Raw genomic sequence first — 27,578 nt, 5'->3', positions numbered from 1 at the left:
GAGGATGAGTGGTAAGGGGTTTGGTTGGTCGAGGGTGACTCATTAGCGGGGTTTCGTCGCTGTCGTCGTCTTGAAATAAGAGTTATTAGTATTCATAATTTATTCGAAAAAGTTGCCAGCAACATAATCATACTTTTTCCTCCAGAACGACCACGTTTCTTGTTTTTAGATTCGGTGGGAGATCTTTCTCGGCCAAGATGGCCATTTTGTCCAAGATGGGAGTAACGGTTGGCCCTAGTACTGCAGGTTCGTTGACCACCAGATCATGGGTTAGTTCGACCACAAATTGTCAAATGGATTGAACCTTAGGTGCTCAACTTGCAGGAGGGTTTGGTTGCATATCTATCAAGGTCTAAATGGCGAGAGCACGAGGAGACTCAGCGGTTTCTCCTGTGGTTTGGCTAGAGATGACATGAATCTCCCGCTCCACTTTTTTCACCAACTTTTTGACACGTTTTTTAGGATGAGGAGCATCGCCAACCGTTTCGGCCTTTGGGTAAGAATGTTTTCTCGTTAAGGTCGATGAAGCGGTTGTGATTTTCTTCAGCGAGGGGGCAAGTCTCTTCTTAGCCATGATCACAGCTGCCACGACCGTTTGACTGCCTGAAAATGTTAAAATCAAATCAGAATGGAGTTTGAACAAATGACCAGAGTGAAATGATAAACGCAGAAAAATACCTTGAGCCGTTTCTTTGGATGTTGGTGCGGGAGTCTTTTTCGGGCGGTCGCCAAAAATTTTCTTGATAACGTTTTCGACCGGTGCGCTAAAAAAGTCTTGAGTATATGCGGCCCACCAATCAACAAAGGTGGCAATATTAAGTGTCTTAGGGACGTTCGGCCGAAGGTAGAATTTCTTGCATCTTTCTTGAAATTCTTGCTCGGCCTCCATGCATTCTCTTTCTGAGGAACCAGAGAGGCGTTATCAGCTTAAGAGAGAACGGGATGTGAGTAGAGGTAGTGGGCAGCCTTGCAGGTAGCCAAGTTGCTACGTGGTGAAGTGGGGTTGGTAGATTTCCTAACTTGCACGTTTGGCATCGCAGCCGAAAAGAAGGTTACAAGTTAACACAAACGACCCCCAACTCTTTCAGAGGCCAGCGTCTTCGGCTTCATTCCATGTCGATGATGGGAGCTTGATGGAAGAGGGGGTATTCTTGACGATTGCAGATCAAAAACTCATCATCAGAAATGTCTTTTAGGCTGAAAAAGTATTTAAAAACTTCTTCAGCCGAGTGAGGATGAGCGGGTCTAGAGCCTAATTGCAAACCTAACGCTTCAGTAGGTCTGAAGTTGAGGGCTTCTGGCCTGAAGGTGGCAAAATAGACTTGCAGCCAGAGTTGAAAAACCCAGAGTGGGCTAGTCTGGTGTGGGCCAATCCTATTGATCGTCGTCTCGGCTAGGCAGCGTGTGAGGTTGACGATGATAGCTGAGCTAAGAGCCAGGACATGAACACTGGCCAATGCTTCAGCGACTGACATGTTCTCGACCAAACATTTATTTGACTTGGTACAACAAATAAATTTGTTGTACCAGTAGAAAAGAAAGGCTTCGTGTTCTCCCTTCCTGAGGTTTTCATCCCCTCGGCCAATGAAGTGTTGAATGAGGATGTTGTAGTTGAAGAAGTTCTTGTGCAACTTCTGAACTTCCTTTTTCAGCGACTCTTGGTTTTTCTTCCTCAACGACTCGACAGCGCATTCATCGAAGAACATCTTGAGGTCGAGGTTGGATGGGCACCCGAAGAGGAAGACGTCAATCGGGAGACCTGAAGGGGAAACCTCGAGGATGGCTGAGATGTCGAGAATGGTGGGGCCAATAGGGTCGAGTGGAAGGACCATAGTATTGGTGAGAGCTGCCATGAGAAGTTCTTTGTCCATGACGATCTCGATGGTCGAGAGCTTGATGGCATCATAAATGCTGAGAATCTTCCACTCCTTACTATAGAATTTCTCCATCCTTTCAACCCACACTACCCAGGCCGCGGTAGTTGAAAGCCAGGCTTTTTGGGGTTTAGTTAGTTCCCACTTCAACCAATCATAACCTTGAAGCAAAGGTTCCAGGCAGTGATCTTTGAGAAGGTTGGTAATGGACACTGGGACGTTGTCTTTAAAGAATGGTCCCAGGATCTGATGGGAAGCGCTCGAGTCACCTTCGAATCACAGGTTTTTTATGGCACTCCGGTCAATAAAGTCTCGACACTTAGCACAGTCGTCGGAAAGCTTAGAAATGAAGGTGTTGGGAGCAATTGTGGATGACTCGAAGGAACTTCTAGATTCAAAAGAGTTTTTCTAGTTAAGAATGGAGCTTTAAAGAATGATTTGAGAGTAAAATGTTTGAGATTTCTGAAGGCGTAAAGGAAAAAATGAAGTATTTTGAGTATTTATAAGGGTTTTAGGAGAAGGACAATCGTTTGATTTTGAAAATAAAGGGTAAAACTAGTCGGACAGTTTTACAATCATTATGGAGATTCGGGAAATCCATATGAAGAGATCAAGAAATTCGTAAACCAAGGCTGCATATTGGCATGTGACGGCAGATTCAATGATGAAGAGACGTTTGATTATGTGCACGACTCAAATAGACCTGAAAATTCGCAGTTCGAGGTTATAATGATAGCGTGTGGTAGGGTTTTAGGGTTTGAGATGACATATCAGTGTCAAGGACGAACGTGCTAAGAAGATGCCACATGGCAGGGTGTCTGACAAAATTAGATCGTGTGATCGTGTCATAAATGCGCCTGATGGGTGGAATATTTGAGACTTTCCTTTATCCTTTAAAGATACATTTAGGGTTTGATTTCACTTCTTCAAGGTCAAAATTCGGCTAAGGAGTTCTAGGCCGAAAACCTCAGAAGCGAGAGGGAAATGTTTGGGCCTAAAATAATATTATTGGGTCGAGCGTAGGTTCATGTTCGGCCCAAGGCTTTTCCAAACATACTATGGAGCATCTAGTGGTCATAAGTCGCCCAGTCAAGTGGGTCGAGTCCTATTGCAAGAAGGATTGGACTGGATAAGAGCGAGTGGGTCGAGTCCTAATATGAAAATGAGTTTTGATGGAATGAGGATGCTAAGATTTGATAAATGAATGCGGCCGAGTAAAGAGTTTGGTTCAAAGTCCTAAGGGAGGTAGGATTGGCCGAGACGTGGTTAGATTATGATAAAGAATCCTAATCCGGGTATAGTTATGGTTCAGCCATGATAAGGTTGGGTCCTATAAATACAAGACGATATACAGTGAGAAAGGCCCCCTCCAATTCAACATACAAACTACCTTGCATAAACCCTCGTTCCACGTGAAACCTCTCAAACATCTTGAGATTTTAATTTTCTTTTTCGCCAACACATCTTCAGTTTGGATAAACAGCACTGTTATCGTAGAATCAGCCGACCTCGGAGCACCTTCAGTTTGGATAAACAGCACTGCGTCGAGACCGACTGGTTATCTATCCAAGTATCGGCCAGAAGGATTTTCGAGTTCTTGTTAGCAAAGGTCATCTCATTAGCCTTCTCAGCGAAGTGAGGTGTTACAAGCTACTGGGCTCGGCACTTTGAACGCCGAGTTATTTTATAATTGGATACTCGCAAATGGGATTTAGAGTTCAGCATTATGACGGCCGAACTGCATTTATGATTAAGACGTACATTTATTTTGAGTACTTGTGTCATATAGTTTGGTGTCGATTCGGCGTGCTTATACTCTTACGAATATAATCATTGTGACCAAACCCGGCGCCAATGATTTGTGAACTTCGCAGAACTAGCAGCCTTATCTTCAAGCTCTAGAACCCGAAGGTCGAGATGTGTTCCTTCCTCGGTCGCAATCGCAAGATTAAGAAGTCAGCAATGCGCCCAACGCAACGTAACATATTCTACTTCTCGATCGAGCTCGATCAACGAGTTGGCACGTCCCGTACACAACCGAAGAACCTAGTTAGCTCATTAATTACTTGGCATGCGTGCCACGTAGGCTTGGTAGTTTTTAGGGTTAACACATTCACACGAACTTCACGGCTTATCCGAGTTGTTATTTGTCCGGTGCACCATTCCCATGGTATAGGGACGATTATGCAAGTTTTAGTAGATATGAGGAGGTTTGGGGTAACCGACAAAGTTCATGGAGTGTTAGGCTACCCCTATACTTTCCTTAAAAAGATGTGATTATTGTTATTTTCAGTTCAATATTTCAGTTTGTATTTCCTGCATCCCCCTACAGTCTACAGGTCACGTGTCGATTTCCGGCGTATCTCGGGAACAGGGCGTGACATTTCAAGAGTTTGTCAATGTAACCTCAAATTTTGTATGAGATTTTTCAGATATTTGCATGTTTCTACAATTGCAATTATTGAAGAAAAGTTTATCTCATAGCCAAACAATGCTACACTTACTAACTTTTTATCCCAACTTATTTGCCAAACTAATGTGTAGGGATGGGCACGGTCTAGTTTGGCTCGGTTCCACCCTTAAAATGGAACTGGAATCAAAAAAATTCAACGCTTCGGTTCATGCAGTTCCGCTTAAATTTATTACTAAAATCGTACGGTTCGGTTCATGACAGCTCCAGTTCGGTTCATGCCGGTTTACGGTTCTAACCAAAATTATACATATGTTTTTTCTAATTTTCTACTTCTAATACCAAACACATATTTCAACCACAAATTCTAGTAAATTTGAATTTTCACTACTAGATCTACAAGATTTGTGACCGGAGGATAGAAAGTGTCATATAAATATAAATCAAATGATAGAAGGGCTCCTATCAAGACCAAAGTGTAGATCTTAAACTAAAACTAAAATGTACATAATGCATAATATACTAGAAAAGAATGGAGAAAAATAATGTAGGGGAAGAAAAGTGATAAAACAACAAAGGAAGGGGAGAGAAGTGAAGAAAAATATTGGGCTTATGCACATGGTCTTCTTGGAAAAATGTCTTATTTATATAAAAATAATAATAAAACAATAATTTATATTACAAGTGGTTCGGTCCGGTTCCTCAAGTTCTTAATATTTCCAAACCTAAACCGAAACCATTTGAAACGATTCGGTTCGGTTTTTGTTCCTATTTTGACTTTTTTGGTCAACACGGTTTTTTTTTGTCACAGTTCGATTCGGTTTTCCGGTTTGACAGATTTTATGCCCACCCCTACTAATGTGGCACATCATATTCAGTCCCATACAATTAGTCACCCCCAACCCAAAAAAATAGAAAAAGAAAAAGAAATTATCAAAAATGATCCAAAGTTAAATTTCAATCATTGAGCGAAATAAAATTAAACAACAACAACATACTAATCAAATTTTGACAAAACGACAATTAAAAATTGATGACATTAAAAAACTAGCCAAAAACTAAACCATTTCAATAACTAAGATTTGAAAAATAATCTCCTCGATCAATTTTTAGAAGAGTAAACTTAATACAATTCTAATTTTCTAATCTTTAGTTCACTTTGTTGGATTAGGTCAAATCAAACCACTTATTTTTAGCAAGATTCTAAAAGATGTTGGGCGCCAGTTTGGCGACGAGTTAAGGCCTAGCGCTAAGGCGGACTATTGTCTGTTTATACTTAAAATATATATAACTTCATTATAAACTACAAAATAGAATGACATGTATATTAGGAAGTTTTGGAACGTAATGAAAACATGAGGATCATGCATATAATATGTACTCATTTAATTATTCAACAAGTCTCTTATAATTTATTAAAAAAATAAAATGCAAAATGAAAGTTATATATTTTCTAAGTGAGTCGCAACATAGGCGAGTGCCTAGGCGAGTGTTGGAGGGATAGGCGAGTGCCTAGGCATGCGTCTTAGCAGGTCTAGACGCTCTTTCTTAATTTTCAAATGTCTAGGCATAAATCAGGATGGTGGCCAACCTCCTAGCGCCTAGGCGGCGCTAAGCGGGGATTTTTAGAACGGTGATTTTTAGCATTATTTTTACTTATATAATCCATATTATTTCTATCTTTTCGATTTGTATTTCAATTTTTAATTGTGCTAATTAATTGATGTTGTACATATTATATTTGTATAAAAATATAGTAGTATGGATTTGTAAGAGGGAGAGTATGAAGATGGGAATGACTTTCCAAAAATAGACAACTTGGAATACAAACAGATCATCCGGGAAAAATGAATCTATATATATATAAAGGGAGAAGACCAGTTTGGTGAAGTATTCAGAAATGTCAAGAAAACTCATTTGTTTTCTTCACAATTGAAATCCAAAAAAATGAAAAAATAAGGACAAACTGGTAAAAAAAAAACTGTATTTAAAAATAAAAAATAAACATTTACATAGTGAGAGAAACAAATAACAAAAATACAACAAGAAAAAGAAAAAAAAAGGAGTGCAAACGGAAAAGTTGGAAAAGAAAACTAAAATTAAAAAAATGTTTTAAAAGTTAAAAGGAAAAAAAGAGAACATGTACGTGTTGAACCCTCAAATATGACGGAGAAAACGACTCCAACATGTTAGCAGTTTTCTCTGAATAATTCCCATGATCTGATGTGTGATTTTAGTGGGAAGTTCAACAATAACTACCCACATATCATCAATATACGGTTGGATGATCGAAAGGGAATAATTTTTGTCTTTTTGAGTTCAGTGTGTGGTTTCAATTTATTCCAACATAAAGAGTTCGACAAAATCAACAATAAAGATTGGTGAAGATCTGATATTTCGGAAAAAATTCTTCTCCGAAAATCAAATAAACCATCAGGTTAGTAATTCATATTTTCAATTTCCGTTCTCTTCCCATTTATACATATTTTTCAATTGTGTATGAATTATTTGCTTTGATGACTCAGAATTAGATTTGCGTTCATATTCAGTTGTGCTTTTTAATACATGAGTTTTTAATAGGAGTGCCTAATACCTTGAATAATATCACAAATTTCCCCCTTTTGGTTGTTTGTGTTCTGGGTTTTGTGCTCTACATGCAAGGTGTCTTTTCAACAGGTATAACACTTTCTAGATTATTCATCATAATTTTGTCTGTTGCATTGCGTCAATGGAGTTTTGATTTATAGTGATTATAATTCTCTAACTTAATATTATTTTGTTGTAAATAATATTTTCATACGGTGTGTAGTTGAGTATTTATCTGATAGTTTGTTAACCCACATCAAATCCCAAAAAGCAAAGCGTAGGAGGGGACAGAGCCCCTTTTAAACCCCGCCATTTTCAACAAGGTTTGATTTCTCTCTCTCACTTTTTTCATCCCTCCTTATTTATCTACTTGTACCCTTAATATCTATGCAGATTATCCTCTAATTGGTAAACAGAATTTAATTATTATTCTTTAGTTTATCATTTCACATCTACTAATTTTACCAGTTTAATGCTTGATTTCTTTTTGTCAATTTAATTGCGTTCTCATAGATTGCCCAATTGATTTTATTGCTTATTGAAAAATTTGTTGGAGACAGATTTTGATTTTCCTTTGATTATCTCAAGTAATAATGCAAATTCTGACCGGAACAAACATGGGTTTCTTTTTTCTTGTAAGATTATGATTTCGGGTTAAGAAGACAAGGGCAAAGATATTATGTGATTATTTGAAATAGAATGGTTTTTGCAGGGAGTCTGAATGTCTGTTGTGGCTACAGGAATCAAAAACGAGTGAAAGGTAAAAGCTTTTCTCTCCCAAGCATTCATCACCAGCAATTACAGCTAGAGCCAGGTACAGAGTTTAGGGTATATCTCTCCTCTTGCTTTCTTTCTACGATTTTTCTGTCCAAATTTCTCTGAGAAAGTTAGGGTTTTGGTTTCCGTTCTTGGATTAGATTTGTAGATATTCTTATGGATCTCACTTTTCTTTTCTTTAATAGAAGCATAATCTTGCTCTTGGTATTTTAACTTTGCTTTCTTTGCATCAAGATTGTATCTTTCTTGGTTTTCTATATAACCCATGTATTCCGTATATATTTACTTTTAGAATTCTTTGGTGTTGCTATTTTTATGTTTGGTGTCAGAAGTTTAGGTTTCATCTACTAGAAACTTGCATTACTGGGTTATAATCGTAAAGGTTCTATCAGACTAGTTACCGTATGTTACATTGTCCAGTTCAAGCCTTTCTTTGAAAATATTTTAGGGTTCTTTGTTAAAAAATAGCAATGTGAAACTAGGAAGCGCATTTTTGTTGCTTAGTTATAAGATACTTGAGAAGCCCAATATTACACTAATCAAAGAACCAAAAAGGATGTGGAGGTTTTGATTTCTTGGAGAAAAACGAGGACTAAACCTGGGAAGATGCTTAAAGCTCAATAAAGAGACCTCCGGAAATTTATACATAATAGTCGACTCTAAATCAAAATGTAAGGGAAACTCAACTTTGTCCAGTTAATGGTAGTTTGGCATAGTTTTCTTATGAGATTTTTGGGGTGGTCTTTGTGTTAGATGACGTCCGCATGCTCAGTGCATCACCGAAACTTGTGGAGTTTGACTTGGTTCAAACTCCTATCCTTTCAGCTGTTCCTAGTTTATAGGAATGTTTGGTTATTTGATTTTCTGTTGTAATCTGAACCTGTGGTTGTAATCCTTTCCTTGGTTTCTGATTGTATTTTTGAATTTCGAAAGTTCCTTGTATCTAGGGTTTTCAAACCCAATCTGTAATCATGACAGTTTATAAATACATGCATCCCACAATTGTTTGGGTATGCAATTGAAGTGAAACATTGAACTAGTAGGTTTTACATGGTATTGAGCCATTTTTTTGTCTAACGACATCGATCTTTTCCTTTCTTTCCCCACGCTCCAATGGCTGAAAACAATGTTACCCCTACCTCCTCCACTTCAAACCCTCATCCCAACCCCATTTCAAATCATTCCTTCCACCTATTTTCCACCGTCATCAACATCAAACTTGCCAGGACCAACTACCCACTGTGGTTGGCTCAAATTCTCCCCATTCTCAAAAGCCGAGATCTAATGGGATATGTTGATGGTACCTTGGTGTCCCCTTCCAAGTATCTGGATGGTTCAACAACGGTGGACCCTGTGTACACTGCATGGGTTCAACAGGATTAAATGATCCTCAGTTGGATAAATGGATCTTTGACGGCTTCTGTCCTATCTGTCGTGGCTAGCAAGAGGACTACTCGGGCCACCTGGGAAGCACTCGAGCAAAGGTAGGCTTCTACTTCCCAACAAGGATTTTGTTCTTACGAAATGAATTGATACAGACAAAGAAATATGATCTTACTGTGGCGGATTACCTAGATCGCATGAACGCGATTACCGACAACCTTGCTCTAGCTGGGCAACCTGTGAGTGATGATGAACTTGTTCAGATTGCGTTGAACAATCTCGGACCTGCCTTTGAGATGACTGTCAGTGCAGCTCAAGACCATGATTCACCAATCACCTACCCTATTCTTGAAGCTCTGCTATTAACAACTGAGCGTCGCATGGCTGAGCACACTGCTCCTTTGGTGAATCTGCGCAGGTCAATGCATTTGTTGCTTCTCGCGGTCGAGGTGGTGGCCGCACTCGAGAGACTGGAAGAGATGCATCTTCATCCTATCGAGGTAACACTTTCAACTAATGAGGCACTGGTCTTCGTAACAACAACACTGTCCGCACTATGCCATGCAACGGCAAACGCGTTGGCTCTAATGGTAATAGAATTATCTGCCAAATCTGTGGCAAACCAGGCCATCCGGCCCTTGATTGTTATCAAATAATGAATGTTGCCTTTGAAGGCAGAATTCCAGCAACAAAGCTCACAGCAATGGCATCTTCTCCTGTCTCTCTCAACATACAAAAGAATGGTACCTGGCTGTTGGATACAGGCGCCAATGTTCACATTACTCCTGATCTTCAGAATCTGGTTAACCCTAAAGAATACACTGGTAACGACACTATTGGGAGAGTAGGTAATGGCTCTGGCATTTCTATCTCACGTAATGGTTCAAATACATTACATACTTCAACTTGCTCATTTGATTTGCCTAATATCCTGCACTGTCCCACTGCCTCCCAAAACATTCTTTCCGCACATAAGTTCACTTTAGACAACCATTACTACCTACTAATTTTTCCATATTTTTTCCTTGTTAAGGACCTCAAGACCCGGAAGACGCTTTTCTGAGGGAGATGTGAGAATGGATTATATCCATTTCCATGTGGCACTGGACAACTCAAACATCCAATATCTACATTTGTAGGGCTTCGGTGTTCAGTGAATACATGGCATGCAAGGCTAGGTCACCCTGCCAATTCTATAATTAAGTTTTTAATTTCAAATAATTTGGTACCAATTCATGGTACTTCAGATGTAAGCTTTTGTGAGTCTTGTCCCTTAGGCAAGAGTACTAAGTTACCTTCCAAATTGTCTGAGTCAGTTTCTAAGTTTCCTTTGCAACTGTTGCACTCTGATGTGTGGTGTTCTCCTATTATTTCAAATGAAGGTTTTCATTATTATGTTTTGTTTGTGGATGATTACTCTCACTATTCTTGGATTTTTCCTATGAAACACAAAAGTGAAGTGTTCCAAATCTTTGTCAAATTTAAGGCCAATGTCGAAAAATGCTTAATTGCAAATTAAAACCCTTCAGTGTGATGAAGGTGGAGAATATAAAAGCCATGCCTTTCAAAAATTCCTCACTAATAATGGCATTTCACAACGGTTTTCGTGTCCTAAACACCCTGAACAAAATGGAGTCGCCGAGCGCAAACATCGACATGTTGTTGAAACAATTATAGTCATGCTTTCTCAATCTCACATGCCTAACAAATTTTGGTTTGATGCCTGCTCCACTGCCATTTACTTGATAAATCGTTTGCCCACTAAACTTTTGTCCTATGTGTCTCCTTATGAGAAATTTTTCCAAAAAACACCAAAGTATGACATTTTAAAGGTTTTTGGATGTCGGTGTTTTCCTTGGTTAGTGCCTTATATGCAAAATAAACTTCAACAAAAATCAAAACCATGTGTTTTCTTAAGTTATTCACTGAATCACCAAGGTTACAAGTGCTTGGATCTGTCTAGCAGACGCATTTACGTGTCTCGCCATGTCCTATTCGATGAGGACTGCTTCCCTTTTAAGGGACTCACATCTCCTTCAGAAAACGTCACAGCTTCAGGTAATACTCAGGCCCTGGACCTATTATTCACTTTTGATAACCCTAGCAGCCATAGTTTGCCTCCACCACCTCACCTTAATCTGGCCGTACCACCACTTGCCCAAGAAGTCCATCCCATTCCACTCTCTCTCGCCACGACAGTCTCTGAATCTGTTACACACTCTAACCTCATTGTAGTTCCAAACTGTCCTACAATACCAGTGTCCTCCAATATTCCCCAGCCTCTCCAACCATCAAATGAGCAAGTCGCAGTAACTTCTGAACCTGTGGTTCCTGTCCCTGCCAATGGTTCACACCATTCCATTGCTACACGCTCCAAGTCAGGAATCCATAAAACCAATCCCAAATACGCTATGCATCTAACTGTTGACAAATTACCTGTTGAACCAACGTGTTTCAGTCAAGCTGTTAAGTCTCAGGAGTGGAGGAACACAATGATTCAAGAATTTAATGCACTGCAGCAATGTGGAACTTGGAGTTTGGTTCCTCATCATCCTAAAATGAATCTGCTGCCTAATAAATGGGTGTTCAATTTGAAGAGATGTGTCGATGGTTCAATTGAATGACATAAAGCTCGACTTGTCGCCAATGGGTTTCATTAACATGCTGGTGTGGATTACAGTGAGACTTTCAGTCTCGTTGTTAAGCACAGTACGATACAGTTTGTTCTAAGTCTTGCCGTGTCCAACAAATAGCATGTCGGGCAGCTGGACGTGCAAAATGCGTTTCTGCATGGGTTTCTGAAGGAAAAAGTTTACATGCGCCAACCACCAGGTTTTGTTGACCAACAATTTCCTACTCATGTGTGTAAACTTCAACGTAGTATTTACGGTCTCAATCAAGCGCCCAGGGCTTGGTTTCAGAGGTTCTCAGATTTTCTGCTTGAACTAGGTTTCCAAGAATCCACATGTGACTACAGTTTGTTTGCGTTCAGACAACAAGGTGTGTATCTGATTCTTTTAATCTATGTTAATGATATACTAATCACCGGAAATAGTCCTCATCAAATATCTAGATTGATTCAGCGACTGGGGACGTTGTTTTCGATGAAAGATTTCGATCTTCTTCATTATTTTTTGGGTGTCGAAGTCAAATATTATAGGACTGCTATGCATCTTTGTCAGTCTAAATATGCATTAGACTTGCTCTCTCACACTAAATTCACTGAAGCAAAGCCAATATCCACCCCGGTCCCATCTGGTCACAAGCTCAGTGCGTATGTAGGAGACCCGTATGACAAACTCGAGGTGTATCGTAGTGTAGTTGGAGCACTCTAATACATCACCATTACACGACTAGATCTGTCCTATGCTGTCAACCAAATGTGCCAATTTATGCATGCTCCAAAAACTACTCACTAGATGGCTGTCAAACGGATTTTGCAATATTTGAAGGCCAAGCATACTCATGGTCTTCTATATAAGCCTGGAACTACTCAATTAAGTGCCTTTTCTGATGCGGATTATGCAGGGAATCCGGATACTCGGCATTCCACTGGTGGCTTTTGTATATATCTTGGTTCCAATCTTGTCTCCCGGAGTTCTAAGAAGCAAAAGACAGTATCTCGGTCTAATGCTAAAGCCGAGTACAGGCAATTAGCATACACTACGGCTGATCTATCGTGGTTCAGGTCTTTATTCAAGGACCTGCATTTGCATCTGGTTTGTCCTCAAATTTGGTGCGATAATGTCTCCTCCATAGCTCTGGCGTCTAATCCAGTATTCCATGCACGCACCAAACACTTGGAAGTTGATTATCACTATGTCAGGGAGAAGGTTGTTCGTGGTCAATTATTGGTTAATTATATTTGTTCGCAAGACCAACTTGCTGACTTGTTCACCAAAGGCCTGTCGTCGTCTCAGTTTAAGTTACTTGTCTCCAAGCTTCCGGTTGTTCCACAGCCTGCCAGCTTGCGAGGGGCTGTTAGATGACGTTCGCATGCTCAGCGCATCATCGAAACTTATGGAGTTTGACTTGGTTCAAACACTACAAGTTTCGGTGATGCGCTGTGAGATGAATCTTCGATTGAAATTTTCAACATTAGCCACTCTTTCCCAAACCGATCAACTATCAATTTGGACTTCCTTTGAAGTTTATTTTTTGTGTGTAATCCATGACAGTTTGTAAACTACAGTTATGATATGCATGCCTTCATTCATTTGACTTCATTTCACTTTTGTTGTTGAATTTATATGCTTTTATAACTAAATGTTACTCTGTCCAAAATATTTATAGCTTCATTAATTTCAAATAATAAGGATGGAATGCAGGGAGTCAATGTGAGGCTGCGTGCTGGTTTGGTTTCCGCAACAACTTGAAATTCTACCATGGCTATATATTGTAGCTTATCATGTTCCAAAGAACCTGAATGGCAGGTTAAAATATAAGGAAAACTAATGAAAAGGACTTGAAAACTTTGAGTTTTAATGATAAGGACAAAATAAAGGGTAAAGTGAATAGTACCATGATTGACTTTTTAGTGTAAAAATGTGGTTTTTCGTTAAAGTGAACAGTACCGGGTGCTTTTCGTTAAAGTTCCCTAAAATATATTGTAGCTTATCAACACATTTATATGCGACTTAATTATATTTTATTTCTTTTTATTTGCAACTGTATGTTGAATTTTCTTTGAATATGTTTGTGCGAGTACAAGAAGCCTTTCTTTTATCACGTATTTTACACGCGACTTAGTTATATTCCATTTTCTTTTATTTATAATTGTATGTTATATTTTATTTTTAGATTGCGGTATGAGAAAGAAATCAATTAATATAACATATCATCTTAAGAGGCGCATAACGCATATGATTAAAAAATATTTCTCAGATGCGCGTGCTTGCAGAGAGGGTAGTATTAAATGAAAGATGAAAAACTAACTTTTATATGGGAGGGCGAAGAGAAACAGAGTGATCAAATGCGCGCGACGAACAGACGCACTCCTTCTCGGACCCCAATTTTCCTACATCGCAGCTTCTTCAGTGAGTCTTTTCTTCGATTTTCCTTTTTAATTCTCTCGTTTCTTTCCAATTCTTCAATCTTTGTCAATTATTTCTTTTTATTTTTTTAATTCCCACACACCACACCTGATCTAGATGTTTGTTCTTCCAATTTAATCTGAATTTTGTTCTTCTAGGGTTGTTGAACAAGTCAATGATCGGGGAAAGTAGCTCCCTTGAAAGCTAAATTCATAGTATTTTTTAATAGAAGCATCAATTCATATGGGTCAAATTGTTTATGGTGATTTGATTTGCTCCTATGGTTTGTTTAATTGATCATCGGTTCTTCACATCCGGGTTTACAGTCCAATGTTGAATCATCTCAAGAAAATGCGAGCTTTTTTATTTTACTTCTTTTGGCACTTGATTTGCTTTGTTGTCAAGATGGTATTTCAGAAATTAGTCAAAGTTCGTGTTTTGAGCCAGATTTAGTTTCGGTGTTATGTCATTGGGATCGATTCTGGTCCGAATCTCGTATGTTCTTTACCAACTTTTATTTTATCTGTTCCGTCAGTTAGTTAGTTATTGCTCCCTGGGTTTCTTTTATTTGAGCATAATGCAATATAAAGTTTAAACTGGGGAATCTATAGTTTGTTCAAAATTACATTTGCTCGGCTTATCATTCGGTTGTTTTCCTTGCAGGGGAGTTAGTGTACAAGAGTGAAAAGTTTTCCAGTGATTAGCAATGGATCCGATGGACGAATCCCTCAAGAAACAAATTGCAACATTGTTGAGAGTTATACATGTGACAAGATGCTCTAAAGAGGACAACGTTCCATGCCAAATTGAAGAGGTAACTAGATTTTAATTTTACGATCAGTTTTTGGTCATTCACTCTGCATTGTTTCTACCGCCCTGCTTTCCGCAGCTAGGGTCACTTGTTTCTTATTGTTTTAATTTTGCAGGGTCTCTTCTTGGGTTCCATTGGAGCTGCAAATAACAAGGACGAACTGAAAAACTTAAACATCACACACATTTTGACTGTGGCTAATTCTTTGGCACCTGTATATCCAAATGATTTTGTGTATAAGGTTATAAATGGTATGAATGTTGTTCCTCTGATATGGTGCAATTCGGTTGCTCTTGTCATTTTGGTTTTTAAACTACCCTCCACATTTTGGGGATAATTTTACTTTAATTTATTGTCTCAGAGTTGATTGTTTGTTACACAGTCTTGTACTGGCATATAACCATTTGTTTTTTTATCTGAGATGATTGTTTAGTCGATCATAAGTGGTTTTCAAATGATTTTAGCATATATTATGTGAAACGCATAAGTAAATCTGTGCATCGTTTGTGGTCTTCTTTCTTCTAGAATAGCATTCCACTGCAGTATGCAATCATGATTCTATACCCCAAGACCCCACCTTATCAAGTATTTAATGCCTTGGTTCTACAAGTGTTTAATTCATAATCATGGTCATATTTGCTGTTTCATGCCAAGGTGTGAGATAGTAGAACCGAATTCGTATTTATCTTTTGGTGCTGTTTCAAAATTGTGGTAGTTCCAGACAGAGTCTGCACAGATCTAAAACAGCACTTTGATGAGTGCATCGATTATATTGACGAAGCTACAAGATCTGGTGGTGGTGTGTTGGTTCATTGCTTTGTGGGAAGATCCAGAAGGTGATTTTATCATCCAGTATAGGTTATTGCTTTCACGTTGTCTTCTTTGCTGTCCTAATTTAAGTCATTGGTTAAGTGAATCCTTCAAATAAGGTTCTGTTGATCTCTTTGATACAACATGGATAAGGAAATAATGTTTTAGCATAAATTTTCTAGAATTTTGCATCTCTGTTATTAATATTAGAACAGAAAACAATTTGGGCTTTCAATTGCTGGTTTTAACTAGTTAAAGGTCAAGAGTTATGTAGTTTTGCCTAGTTTTTTTTTTCATTCTAGATCAGATCCAAGCTCTGTCCAATGTGCATCAATTCTAATAAGCCAAATCCAAACCATCTAATTTAGGAGATTTGTACAGCATAGAAGAAAATATACTTCCGAAGGAAACACTTTGCTTACTAATATTATTTGAATTTGGACTTTATTAATTGTTTTCCTTGCAGTGTGACTATTATTGTTGCATATCTGATGAAAAAGCATGGTATGAGCATATCTCAAGCTCTTGAACATGTGAAGAGCAGACGACCTCAGGCATCTCCTAATGCTGGTTTCATTTCACAACTGGAGAGCTTTGAAAGGTCTCTTTGTGGTGAGTCATTATTTTATTACTCATTTAATCCGACTAAGGTTCATGAATTACCGCCTTAAGTAGCTGAACCAGTGTAGCATAGGCTTCATTTTACTGAAAGATCTCCTCCTTGGCCAAACCATAACATAGCATTTTCCTGCTGGCCTGAACTCCTGAATTTGAGCATATAGTTTATTCTAATTATATTGGTGTTGGCATTACTTTAAAATTGCCGATGATTTTTAGGGGGGCTAATTCTCACTACACCTAAAGAACGTTTTGAAGGAAATGCTTCACAAAAGGGTAAGGATGACAATGCACATATTGAGTGTAGCATGCAGATGTTGCAGCAAGATTTAAGCTAAAACTGATCTCATGTTAGTATATCTATCACTGCCCGATTTCCATCCAAATCCGTAAAAAATGTGTTAAACCTTCTGATCTGCCACAAATGGGACCCACTTGAGGATCCTCTGCATGACTTTTCCCATAAAAGACTATACAAGGCTTTTAATCTTAGTCCCTCGAAAGAAATATAAGGGCCAATATAGTGCCACAGCTTTAATAATTTTTTTCCTTTCATTTTCCTTCGTCTTTGGCAGTGGAAGTCTCTTCCATTTTCCAGTCCCCTCCTTTCCACTCTTCCATGGCAGTCCATCAGGATCCTATACCCTCCCTCGTCAACACAGGTTCTTTCCCCTTGCCTTCCATCATCCCACCCTGCGGATTTTGTGAAGAGACAAGCCACCACCCACACCAGGCAAATATTTAAAAACTAAAGCATACAAATTTGATTCGAACTCCGAAGGCATTTGTATTTAGGTTCTGCATTTCTTTTCCTAGAAGTATGGAGTATGATTAACGGGGATTGATGTTGAAATATTGATAGAGAAGAACCTAATTAATTAGGTAATTTGTGGTTTTTTTAAAACTGCATACCTTTTGCCCTTGATAATCAAATGGTGGAAGGCCCATTTGGTTGATTAGGAAGAAAAACAAAGGCAATTAGAGGGTTCATGTCGAATTTGTCATTCTCCCCCTTTTCTAGTCTTCTGCGTGTTTCTGCGATTCTGGGTTTTGAACACCACCAGTTCCAACCCCAAAAAATAATCCATTGTAAGAAGTGAGAAAAAATGAATTTTACGGGGCAAAGTGAGAACAAGTATGAGTTTCAGGGGGACAGCCGTAAATAAGCCTAAAACTATTGTGCAAAAGTTTTGCCTTCAAAATCCATAGTTGTCACCTGAACTATGTGGTGTCAAGATCTAGGTTTTCTGCTTTTAAGTAAGTAATGTTTGTGCATATTCTATGTTCCATGTTTATATATTTAGCACTGATGTTGGTTTTTTTGTGATTTGCTTTGGATATTCCTTTATATAACTGAAGCAGATGAAGAGAACAAGACAACGTAATCTACATGGTTGGCCTCCAGCGTTGAAGAACCTCGCTTGAATATATACGTTCCCAAATTAGATGAAATTTCGGTGGTATAGATAGAACTTTCACAGTTGTTAACTTGTTACAAAAGAAAAGGATGTGCTCTGGATTTAAAGTTGAATATGAATGATTAGGTTGTAAGTAATGTAATAAAATTCTTATTGCACTCTGTATAAATCGTCGCAATATATATATAGAACAGCAGTGTGGTACTGTCTCGTTGTGATGTTAGCAGGGATGCTAATTTGTACATAAATACCAATCAACAAATACAAACACCAAACAATGCTGTTTTGGCAAAACGTATGTATGAATCAAAGGAAAGGGTGAGAGTGAATCGAAGGGAATTGAAAGGAAGAAGAATATAAGAACGCGATATCTTTTGTGCCTACACCTATTACCGTCCGAAGTTTTTCAAGACAAAAATGTTAAAGAGGTGACCGGTCGGAATTATTACAGTGATCAGTTGGATGGAAGCAGGATTTCAAAATTGAGAGAAGCAACAGGGGCGACTAGTTGGACCGATGTCGAATGACTGGTCGGACCGATAAAACCTTGCAAGGTGAACAGTCGGAGCATGTTGAAGGACCGATTGAAGTTGTTTTGAAATTCAAAATCTTCACATCTTTCCGAAGGTAGAGGGGTGTTTAGTCGGTTTTAAACTTTAAACTTTGATACAGCTAGCATAAAAAACACTTCAGAAATATGTTCTACAAGCTAGAGATTGAATTCAAATGAAAAGACATTTTTCACATGAAATTGTGCCTCTTTATTGAAATGGTGCAAACCAAGTGTTATATGGTTATGAATGGTGGTGGTTGTTGAACCATTGCAGAAATGAGCACATATTAAATCTCTATTAATTGACGAGTCATAGACAAGTGCTGTAAGAAAAAGTTAGTATTCTCTAAAGCCTTTTTTCATTGACAACCAAAGCACTAAGAACAAAATTATGCAGTTTATGTTTTTAGTTTAAAACATGAGTGTTCTTGTTATCCTTAGGCTATCTCCAACCGACCGAAGGGTTCAGAGGGCCAGAGGACCAAAAATTGTCTCCAACCGAGGGTTAGGCCAAAGGGCTCGTGAGCCCCACGAAATCTAAAATGGCCAAAAGGCTGGCCCAATCCAGTCAGCCCCAAGCTAGGCCAGAAATCTGAGCATTCCTGTCAGATATAACCGACAACAATATAATATATTCCTGTCGATTATATCCGACAGGAATGCTAGGCCAAATTTTCAATGCAACGGCTAGCTAACGTTTGCTAACCGTTATTTTTGAATTTTTTTTTTTACAAATTTTTTTCCTATAACTTCTATTTTTAAATTCTATTTTTTTCTATAACTTCTATTTTACAAAATTTAAATTTAATTTGTAGTTTTTAAATTTAAGTTGTAGTTTTTAAACGTAAGTTGTAGTTTTTTAAATTTAAGTTGTTGTAGTTTTTAAATTTAAATAATAAATTATGTTTGACCCTATAGCCCTTTGGCCCTCGATTGAAGACAGTTTTTTATGACAGGGCTAAAATGAGCTCTATGGCCCTCGGTTGGAGATGGAGGCAAATATGTCCCTATACTGTTCATTAAAATATTAATATCTTGGAGGGCCAGATGGCTAAAACGAGCCATCTGGCCAGCCTTCAGTTGGAGATGGCCTTAGTGTGTTTCAGGTTTATTTTAGGAGTGTACAAACCTTTTACAAACAAAAGACATAAGGTCATATGATGCATTATGTTCATAAGATTATTTCATAATTCTGCTTTACACACAAGTTATAAGACCAATTAATTAAGCATAATAGGCGTACGTATCTTGAAACAATCTTTCATCTTTCTTTAGCCATAACCCACCAGTCTCTTTACTATCCAATAAATACTATCAATTATCAAACACTGCAGAAGATTTGTCTCTAAATTTTAACCACTTAACTGGTATCAATGATATTGGCGGGAGATGGAAAGCTAGCTAGTAGCTATGTTCATGCCAAAATCAAATAATTCGTCGTGGATTCTCGTACGTGTTTTTATATAAAGTTGCCATGAAAGTTCTTTCTTTTTGTTTTTTTGGGGCCAGTGATTTATCACCGCTTGCAAGATCGATCGGTTTTGAATTAATAACCTGAGACGTGGACTGAAATTATTATTACGTGGCCCAATCGATTACAGGGTCGTCGATTTTGCTGTAGTGAAGCCTTGGCGGGATCGAAATGCAAATATATATATATATTGTCATAAAGTTTTTCCAATCAAGATATAAAAACATATGTTTTTCTTCCTTGTCTTGATGTAACGGAATGCTATTAACTACAAGCCTACAACACATCAATTACCCTAAACACCCAGTCACCTACTTAATTTCTGAGACTCTCTAAAATCTAGAAAGACAGAGATAATATAGTTCTGGAGTCTAGAGGATTCTCTCTCTCTCTCTCTCTCTCTCTCTCTCTCTCTCTCTTAAATTTTGAATGGTTTTGGGCATGAAACCATTCACGTAGTAGTAATTGATAAAATGGGATGAGAATGTATGTAGTAGTTTGACGACGATGGGACATTCATTCTCTGTGTCTCATAAAGTCTCCGGCGCAAGATTCAGGTATCATCCAGGCGTCTTATATATAATATGTGTATAGCCAAGCTACGTATTTTCCCACCAAAACAAAGAACGGAATTCAGCAGATGACCAGCGGGAAGAATTTGATAAATACGTAAACCTATATTGAATCCTTACATATAAATGTTCATTTAACCCTCATTATTGTAACACATATTTGACCAGTAAATTTAATTAACTCAATGCTTAAATTAATTGAGTGATCGATGACAACTGAATCAAATATAACGTCAAGTATATATGCGTCCACTTAGTGCATAGGTACTCAAAAAATATTGGCTTAACCATAACAGATTTCATGATGTATCACATAATTATATCACATTAGTGTACCACGTGATGTGACAAGTCATTCATACAATTATCTAATCATATAAATAAATTAATTAATTGACTTAACATGTATACATTTCTTGCTACATGACCTACATCAATGGTATACTAATGTGGTACAAAAATATAGTCTTCCTATATTTTTCAGTGAAATGATGAGTAAATACTATTAAAGTATTAAGTTTTTTGAGCCCTCTTCCACTAAAAACATCTTATAAGGCTTATATTTTCCAAGTTATGTTGGGGTGAGGGATTTCCAAGTTAGTAAGGAAGAAACTACAAAAATATTAGATAAAGAGATTTGAATGCACTTCATGACTATTACAAAGGCATATAAGAGGAATTTGCACCAAGATAAACTCAATAAAAGGCTTACGTAACAAACAAACCAATAATACTTAGTTAGGATACTTCTTCGAATATAGTACGCAATTTCCACAAAGAACTTCTAAGGTGAATCTTCAAGTCCCAAGAAAATTTCTGAGGTGAGCATGTCATGCGCATGATAGAGAGTTAAAGAGTAGATAGTAGATAAATGTGTGCATGGGAAAGATAAAGCTCAACTCTAACTCTTCCTTCTTTAACTCGCACGGAGAGAGAGAGAGAGAGAGAGAGAGAGAGAGAGTAGAAATTACAACTTCACGAGAATGCGACCTATAGCATTTAATATCAACCCAACAGGTGTTTTGTATGTGTGGGTTTCTTTCAATGTATATCATATAAATAGCATAGTTTTTAAGTTGATACATATGTGGAAGAAAAAGAAAGTGGTTGAAAGAAACACTGCACAGAAGATAAGCTTAAAGATCAAAACCATGTCTCACATAGCTGTGGAGAGGAACAGGAGAAAACAGATGAATGAGCATCTCAAAGTCTTACGCTCTTTGACCCCTTGTTTCTACATCAAAAGGGTATATCTTATATATAATCACTTGATACATATCTCTCTCTATGTTTGTATACTATATATGATTAACTTAAGTCGGTGTTAATTATTTTCTAATTAACTAATTGTTTAACATGTACTAGGGAGACCAAGCATCAATCATAGGAGGTGTGATAGAATTCATCAAGGAATTGCATCAAGTTTTACAGACTCTGGAATCTAACAAAAGAAGAAAAAGCATAAGCCCTAGCCCTAATCCAAGCCCAAGACCAGTAGCCCTACTGCCTCAGAAATATCCAACGGCTCCGCAACTTCATCAAAACCCTAATTTTAATTTTAATTTGGGGACTGAAAATCATCACCATGTGATCAATAAGGAACTAGCTATAGGAGCAAGTTGCAACTCTCCGGTGGCTGACGTCGAAGCAAAGATCTCGGGATCTAACGTGGTGATGAAGATAATATCTCAGCGAATACCTGGCCAAATTGCCAAGATCATTGGTGTTCTCGAGAGGCTTTCATTTGATGTCCTTCATCTCAACATCAGCAGCATGGAAGACACTGTTTTATACTCTTTTGTAATCAAGGTACGTACGTTTTATCATCAAACCTCTTTATGTAGTTCTGGAAACCCAATCTTTGAACACTTCTAATTGTGCTCAGTTGCAAACTACGACCAAAACTTTGTTGGGAAGTTAGGGTTTTAATTACCCTCGAGCGCCCACTACATATCATGACAACGAGAGCTGCTTAGGGCAAATATGTTTCTAATTAATTATTAATCAAATCACCAAATTTGTCTTATATTAGCTAGCTGTAAATAAATAGTACTGATGTTTAACTTGTTTATCTAGAAACAGAAAAATGAACTGAAGTACTATATGCGATCACCTGCGGATAGAATATGGACTAGCTTCCAGGAGTCGCATGTTATTAGCTAATTTTGTAAAATGATCAGGCATGCTCTCTGATGAATGGAGATTTTGCTTAACAAATATTAATATTGGTAAGGAAAATGATAATTACACACTCTTTTGTCTCTCTATACGCTTATGTTTAATCATTCGTTGTTTCTGTTTGATTTATTCAAATAAAGATTGATGTAAGAGGAGAAAAATTGAAAGTGTGATCATTTTGTTATTGGTAATTATCATTCAACAACATTGAGCACTAAAATTTTTCTCCGAACGAGGATTTGATGATGAATTTCTTTGGGGATTGTTACAGATAGGGCTGGAGTGTCAGTTGAGCGTAGAAGAACTAGTACTTGAAGTTCAACAAAGTGTGCGCTCAGACGCAAATTAAGCGGGCGTCGACATACAAATACAATAACGTGCTTGGGTGCGGATCAAGTGGTGAAGTTACGCTAATGGTTTTGTTATAATAGGCATATGAGAAAGGATATAAACGTTTATTTCACTTTAAATGTATACCTGCTGAGATGTCAAATCATATCTATAATAAGTACCGCTTTATACCTATGAATTCTTAGTTTGATATAATTATTTTACTCTATTACATGATATGCCACGTAGGCATGTCTGTTCATGGATGAGTTACACTCAAAAATAGAGTAAACTAATTCTATTAAACAAAGTGTTAGGTGTAGCATGTTTCAAGAAGTATAATTGTTAGTAAGAATAACCAGCTCTCTTAATTGTGTAACTTGGACAAGTGGCCATTTACTACCATGGTGGAAAGGTGTTGTGTCTTTGTATTTCGGTGTGAATTCAAATCTTGTCAACTTAATCTAATATCTAACTACTAATGCTATCGTCTTATCAAAACAAAAACAAAAAATTGTGTATCTTGGAAGGATTTGATTGGAGCATCATTCTTAACTCATGATTTAACTAGTAAGGACCTATCTCATGATTAGGAGGTGGAGTTGATGACATATTTACTTATTTGAAATAGAAGAAGTCAAGAATCAAAAAAGTATGACACGTTTATTGTGAGAGTCGCAATTTTTTTTTTTTTTTTTGGTTGTTTAGTATGTATTAGTAATTGTCAAGAAGTTGGAATGATTCCAATACACATGAATTAGTGGGAGAAATTTGTTTTTTCCTTTTTTACTTCTTTTCTTTTTATATAATAATATATTAACATTAAGGGATGAGGGAAGTAAATTGGTTTCACACTAGTCATTCATGAGATTCAAGTCTAAGATTACTATCGTCCAAGTAAAAATAAATATCACTAAACCGTAGTACTAAATAATAACATATGTTTGTACCATACTTAGGGCATCCGTATTTAGATCTCGTATAAATACTCAGGAGACTCAAATGTAATTATGTAATAGATGAAGGGGCAAATATGTAATAAGTGAGGAGTCCTTATTCTATAAAAGGACCCCTCACTCTCCTCATTAGGGGAGACCAATTCCTAGGCCCTCTCACCCTCAGAAGCTCTCTCTCTCTCTCTCTCTCTTTCTCTCTCCCTCAGAAATACAATATCAGTGTGGACGTAGCCCAAACCTTGGGGTGAACCACGATACATCTTGTGTTATTTACATTTCTTGCAGATTCACAGTTGGATTTACGTTGTTCCAAGACCTTCGGTTTTGTGCATCAACATTTGGCGTCATCTGTGGGAATCGATACGAAAAGTTGTGTCGGTTCTCTTTCATTTTTTCACCTCCACCGTGAATCTGCAAAATCTGCAAGAAACCCAAAAAACCTCACTGGGCTTTTCCAGAAAAAGATCCACTAAGCCCCAGAAAGAAATAAAAGAAACTCGTTTGGTTACTAAAAAAATGGAGAGACACATGCGACTGACTGTCTACCTACCATCTGTTACTGATACTGATGAAGTGGTCAAAGCAATAGATCCAAGCATCCTCCAGTTTGAGAACCCAAGGCTTCGCCAAGCCTACATTGCCCTCCAAGCCTGGAAGTCCCCCATCTTCTCCGACCCTCTCAACTTCACCTCCACCTGGAATAGCTCCGACGTCTGCTCTTACACGGAGTGAATCTACTACTGCCTCAGCTTCTCCCGGAGTTTCTAAGAAAACGGCCGGCAAGCATCCATGCTCAGATCCATTGCTCCCCGGTCTGGACGACGACCCCGACCCTAAGTCGAAGATGCTGTATGGGGGGCTGTTCGCCGGAGTCAGGCTCAAGGTCAGGTCGATCGAGAACTTCCCGCCATTTTTACACTGGAGGTGGAGTTTACGAGAACCTGCATGGAAGATGCGACGGAACCGCCGAGCTCAAGAACACGACCGACCTTTAGCCGTAGGACGGCTGCGACGGCCCGGATCGGGAAGAGGATGAAGAGATCCCCCTCTCTCCAGTACTCCCTCGCTCTCTGCCTCATCATGCTCACACCCTTTTTCCCAGGACCGAGTTTTGGGACCAACTACGAAGTCTTCTCAATCATGCTCCTTAACTTCTCGAGTTAGGCACCGGCTCGTTCTGGCAAGAGCTCACACCCTTTCAGCATTCAGAACTCGAAAAAGTGTTTAGCAACTGCAAGAATTTACATACACTCTCTGGTTTATGAAAAGCAACAGCTCTTTATCTCCCAGTCCTGTATCCTGTCTGCATGAATTTTACTTTCTTGAATTTGAGCTATGCAGCAACTTTGCAAAGTTGGGACCTTGCTCTTCCTCGTCTCCGGCTTCCTCTGGCCATGCCTTGGTACCGTGCTCTTCCAACTGTTTCTGAGTACATAGTTGAAAATGGCTGGGCAAAGTGCTTTGGTTCAAAATTCCAGGATCCTGCGGAGAGCTTCAGCTTTTCTGTCTCTTTTGTCTCTCCATGGGTTTAAAGGCAGTGGGAACAAAATAGAAAAAGAAAAAGAAAAAGGGAGACTGATATTGGTATGTTTTTGCTTTTGTTTTTGCCCGGCGATGCTTTCAATTAATTCTCTATGATTAAATGAACCAGGTGCATGCAAGTACATGTGGGTTAATGACCTCCAAAGAAAGTGGTCGCGGAGCTCATGAGTGATGACCTCCAAAGATGCTTTTTACAAATGGACAACAGCGCAACGACAGAGAGGAAGGCGCAGTGGGAAACAAAAGCAAAAGCAAGGAATAAACAACCACACTGCAAAAGCAAGGAGTAAACACCCACCAGAATGATGTGATTTACTTTTCTTGTTTTTTAATGATGTAATTTATTTTCCTTATCTTTCGAAAACATCTGTATAAACCTCATCAGAAGGTAATAAAAAAATAAAATAAAAAAATAAAAAAACGCCAAAGCCCAAAATAAATGGGCTGGCATGTTGTGGAGGGGGAAGGCCCATAAACCCAAAACATCACCAACCAGGTGATCAAAAGTACGCCCAGTACTCCAAAATTATTCGGCAACCTGCCGCTATTACCACCAACCAGGTGATCAAAAGTACACCCATTACTCCAAAATTATTTGGCAACCTGCCGCTATTACCACCAACCAAGTGATCAAAAGTACGCCAAGTACTTCAAATTATACATGAGCATTACTCATGTCAATCATACATAAACATTCATGAGCATCACTCATATCAATCATACATAAACATTCATGAGCATCACTCATGTCAACATTCATGAGCATCACTCATGTCAACATCCATGAGCATCACTCATGTCAATCAACATAAACATTCATGAGCATCACTCATGTCAATCAGCTTCAAAAGCTTCATTTACAGAGCTCTAGTTTCAAAAAGCTTCAATTACAGAGCTCTAGCTTCAAAAGCTTCATTTACAGAGCTCAAGCATAAAAAAAGCTATAATTACAAAGCTCTAGCTTGAAAAAGCTTCAATTACAAAGCTCTAACTTCAAAAGCTTCATTTACAGAGCTCTAGCTTCAAAAAGCTTCAATTACAGAGCTCTAGCTTCAAAAGCTTCATTTACAAAGTTCTAGCTTCAAAAGCTTCATTTACATAGCTCTAGCTTCAAAGCTTCACTTGCAAAGCTTCACCTACAAAGCTTCAGTGCAGGGTATACAAATACCGCCTCCGAATAACCGCCATTTCGGCCCATACATGAATTCAATTTGAAGTCTCCAGCCAACAGTCTGTATTGACCGAAGACTTGGAAGACTACATTAGGTACCATATATTGGACCTCAACTGGGCCTCATGAAAAATACTTGGGGGACTCAGCCCATTGTTTATGTATTGAGGAGCGAGCCCTTATTCTATAAAAATGACTCCTTCACTTTCATTAGAGTTCACCCATTATTCATGTACTGAGGAGCGAACCCTTATTTTATAAAAGGGACTCCCTCACCATCATTAGAGAGCATCGCTGCCAGCTGAGCAACCGCCTCACCGCGAGCATCAACTCTTAGCCCATCACTTATGTATTGAGGAGCGAGCCAACCAAGGCAACATAAGCCACAAGCAGAGTAGCCTCGCAACACGTGCTACTTCTAATTGAGCATCATTTCACGTTAAATACCGCCTCATATCAAGTATAAGTTCAAGACGACATCTAGTTACTTCAGTCTACACATTGACTGAATTTCAAGTCTCCAGCCAAAATACTCTTTTGACTGAAGACTTGGGGGACTACTGTTTGTACCATACTTAAGGCCTCCTTATTTAGATCTCGTATAAATACTCGGGGGACTCAAATGTAATTATGTAATAGATGAAGGGGCAAATATGTAATAAGTGAGGATTCCTTATTCTATAAAATGACCCCTCACTCTCCTCATTAGGGGAGGCCAATTCCTAGGCCCTCTCACCCTCAGAAGCTCTCTCTCTCTCTCTCTCTCTCTCTCTCTCTCTCTCTCTCTCTCTCTCTCTCCCTCAGAAATACAATATCAATGTGGACGTAGCCCAAACTTTGGGGTGAAGCACGATACATCTTGTGTTATTTACATTTCTTACAGATTCACGGTCGGATTTACGTTGTTCAAAGACCTCCGGTTTTGTGCATCAACAACATATGAAAACTTAGTAATCAAAAGAATTTAAATACCAATTTTAAATAAGTAAACATGTAAAGCAAATATAAATTTAATTAATAGAATAGTGTTTTCTCTTGGATAAACGGTAAGGATAAAGTGGCCAAATTATAAATTTACCTAATCC

At 38.3% G+C, this 27,578-nt stretch overlaps 2 protein-coding genes across 10 annotated transcripts; both read left to right on the top strand.

The window, feature by feature from the left end:
* The first annotated feature begins 7,604 nt into the window (after nt 1–7,604).
* Nucleotides 7,605–17,938, top strand: LOC139190365 (dual specificity protein phosphatase 1-like). 9 transcript variants are annotated; one of them, XM_070810499.1, is made up of 7 exons: nt 7,605–7,684; nt 13,915–14,066; nt 14,727–14,877; nt 14,990–15,125; nt 15,596–15,710; nt 16,151–16,296; nt 16,522–17,744. In XM_070810499.1, exons 3-7 carry the CDS (start codon nt 14,770–14,772, stop codon nt 16,638–16,640), a joined length of 624 nt encoding a protein of 207 aa, XP_070666600.1. In that variant the 5' UTR covers nt 7,605–7,684; nt 13,915–14,066; nt 14,727–14,769; the 3' UTR covers nt 16,641–17,744. The 9 variants fall into 9 exon arrangements, with proteins under 9 accessions (XP_070666600.1, XP_070666599.1, XP_070666605.1 ...); XM_070810498.1 differs by having other exon boundaries at nt 7,609–7,684; nt 13,915–14,558; nt 15,590–15,710; XM_070810504.1 differs by having other exon boundaries at nt 7,621–7,684; nt 17,662–17,938.
* Nucleotides 17,939–21,210: 3,272 nt separating this feature from the next.
* On the top strand, nt 21,211–23,255 carry LOC103453076 (transcription factor MUTE-like). Its single transcript, XM_008392614.4, has 3 exons — nt 21,211–21,563; nt 21,682–22,125; nt 22,766–23,255. Exons 1-3 carry the CDS (start codon nt 21,300–21,302, stop codon nt 22,841–22,843), a joined length of 786 nt encoding a protein of 261 aa, XP_008390836.3. The 5' UTR covers nt 21,211–21,299; the 3' UTR covers nt 22,844–23,255.
* Nucleotides 23,256–27,578: the final 4,323 nt, after the last annotated feature.

The sequence above is a fragment of the Malus domestica genome, chromosome 13 (genome assembly GCF_042453785.1).
Source record: "Malus domestica chromosome 13, GDT2T_hap1".
Classification (NCBI taxonomy): Eukaryota; Viridiplantae; Streptophyta; class Magnoliopsida; order Rosales; family Rosaceae; genus Malus; species Malus domestica.
The sequence above is the reverse complement of the archived record's forward strand: the minus strand, read 5'-3'. Positions and strand labels throughout refer to the sequence as shown.

Excerpts from the sequence above, each read along its gene's own strand:
- LOC103453076 (XM_008392614.4), top strand. The coding sequence starts at position 21,300 with ATGCGACCTATAGCATTTAATATCAACCCAACAGGTGTTTTGTATGTG. Across the intron at positions 21,564-21,681 it reads CTTGTTTCTACATCAAAAGG|GGAGACCAAGCATCAATCAT; the intron begins GTATATCTTATA and ends AACATGTACTAG. Across the intron at positions 22,126-22,765 it reads TATACTCTTTTGTAATCAAG|ATAGGGCTGGAGTGTCAGTT; the intron begins GTACGTACGTTT and ends GGATTGTTACAG.
- LOC139190365 (XM_070810498.1), top strand. The coding sequence starts at position 14,770 with ATGGATCCGATGGACGAATCCCTCAAGAAACAAATTGCAACATTGTTG. Across the intron at positions 14,878-14,989 it reads TTCCATGCCAAATTGAAGAG|GGTCTCTTCTTGGGTTCCAT; the intron begins GTAACTAGATTT and ends TTAATTTTGCAG. Across the intron at positions 16,297-16,521 it reads CTTTGAAAGGTCTCTTTGTG|GGGGGCTAATTCTCACTACA; the intron begins GTGAGTCATTAT and ends GATGATTTTTAG.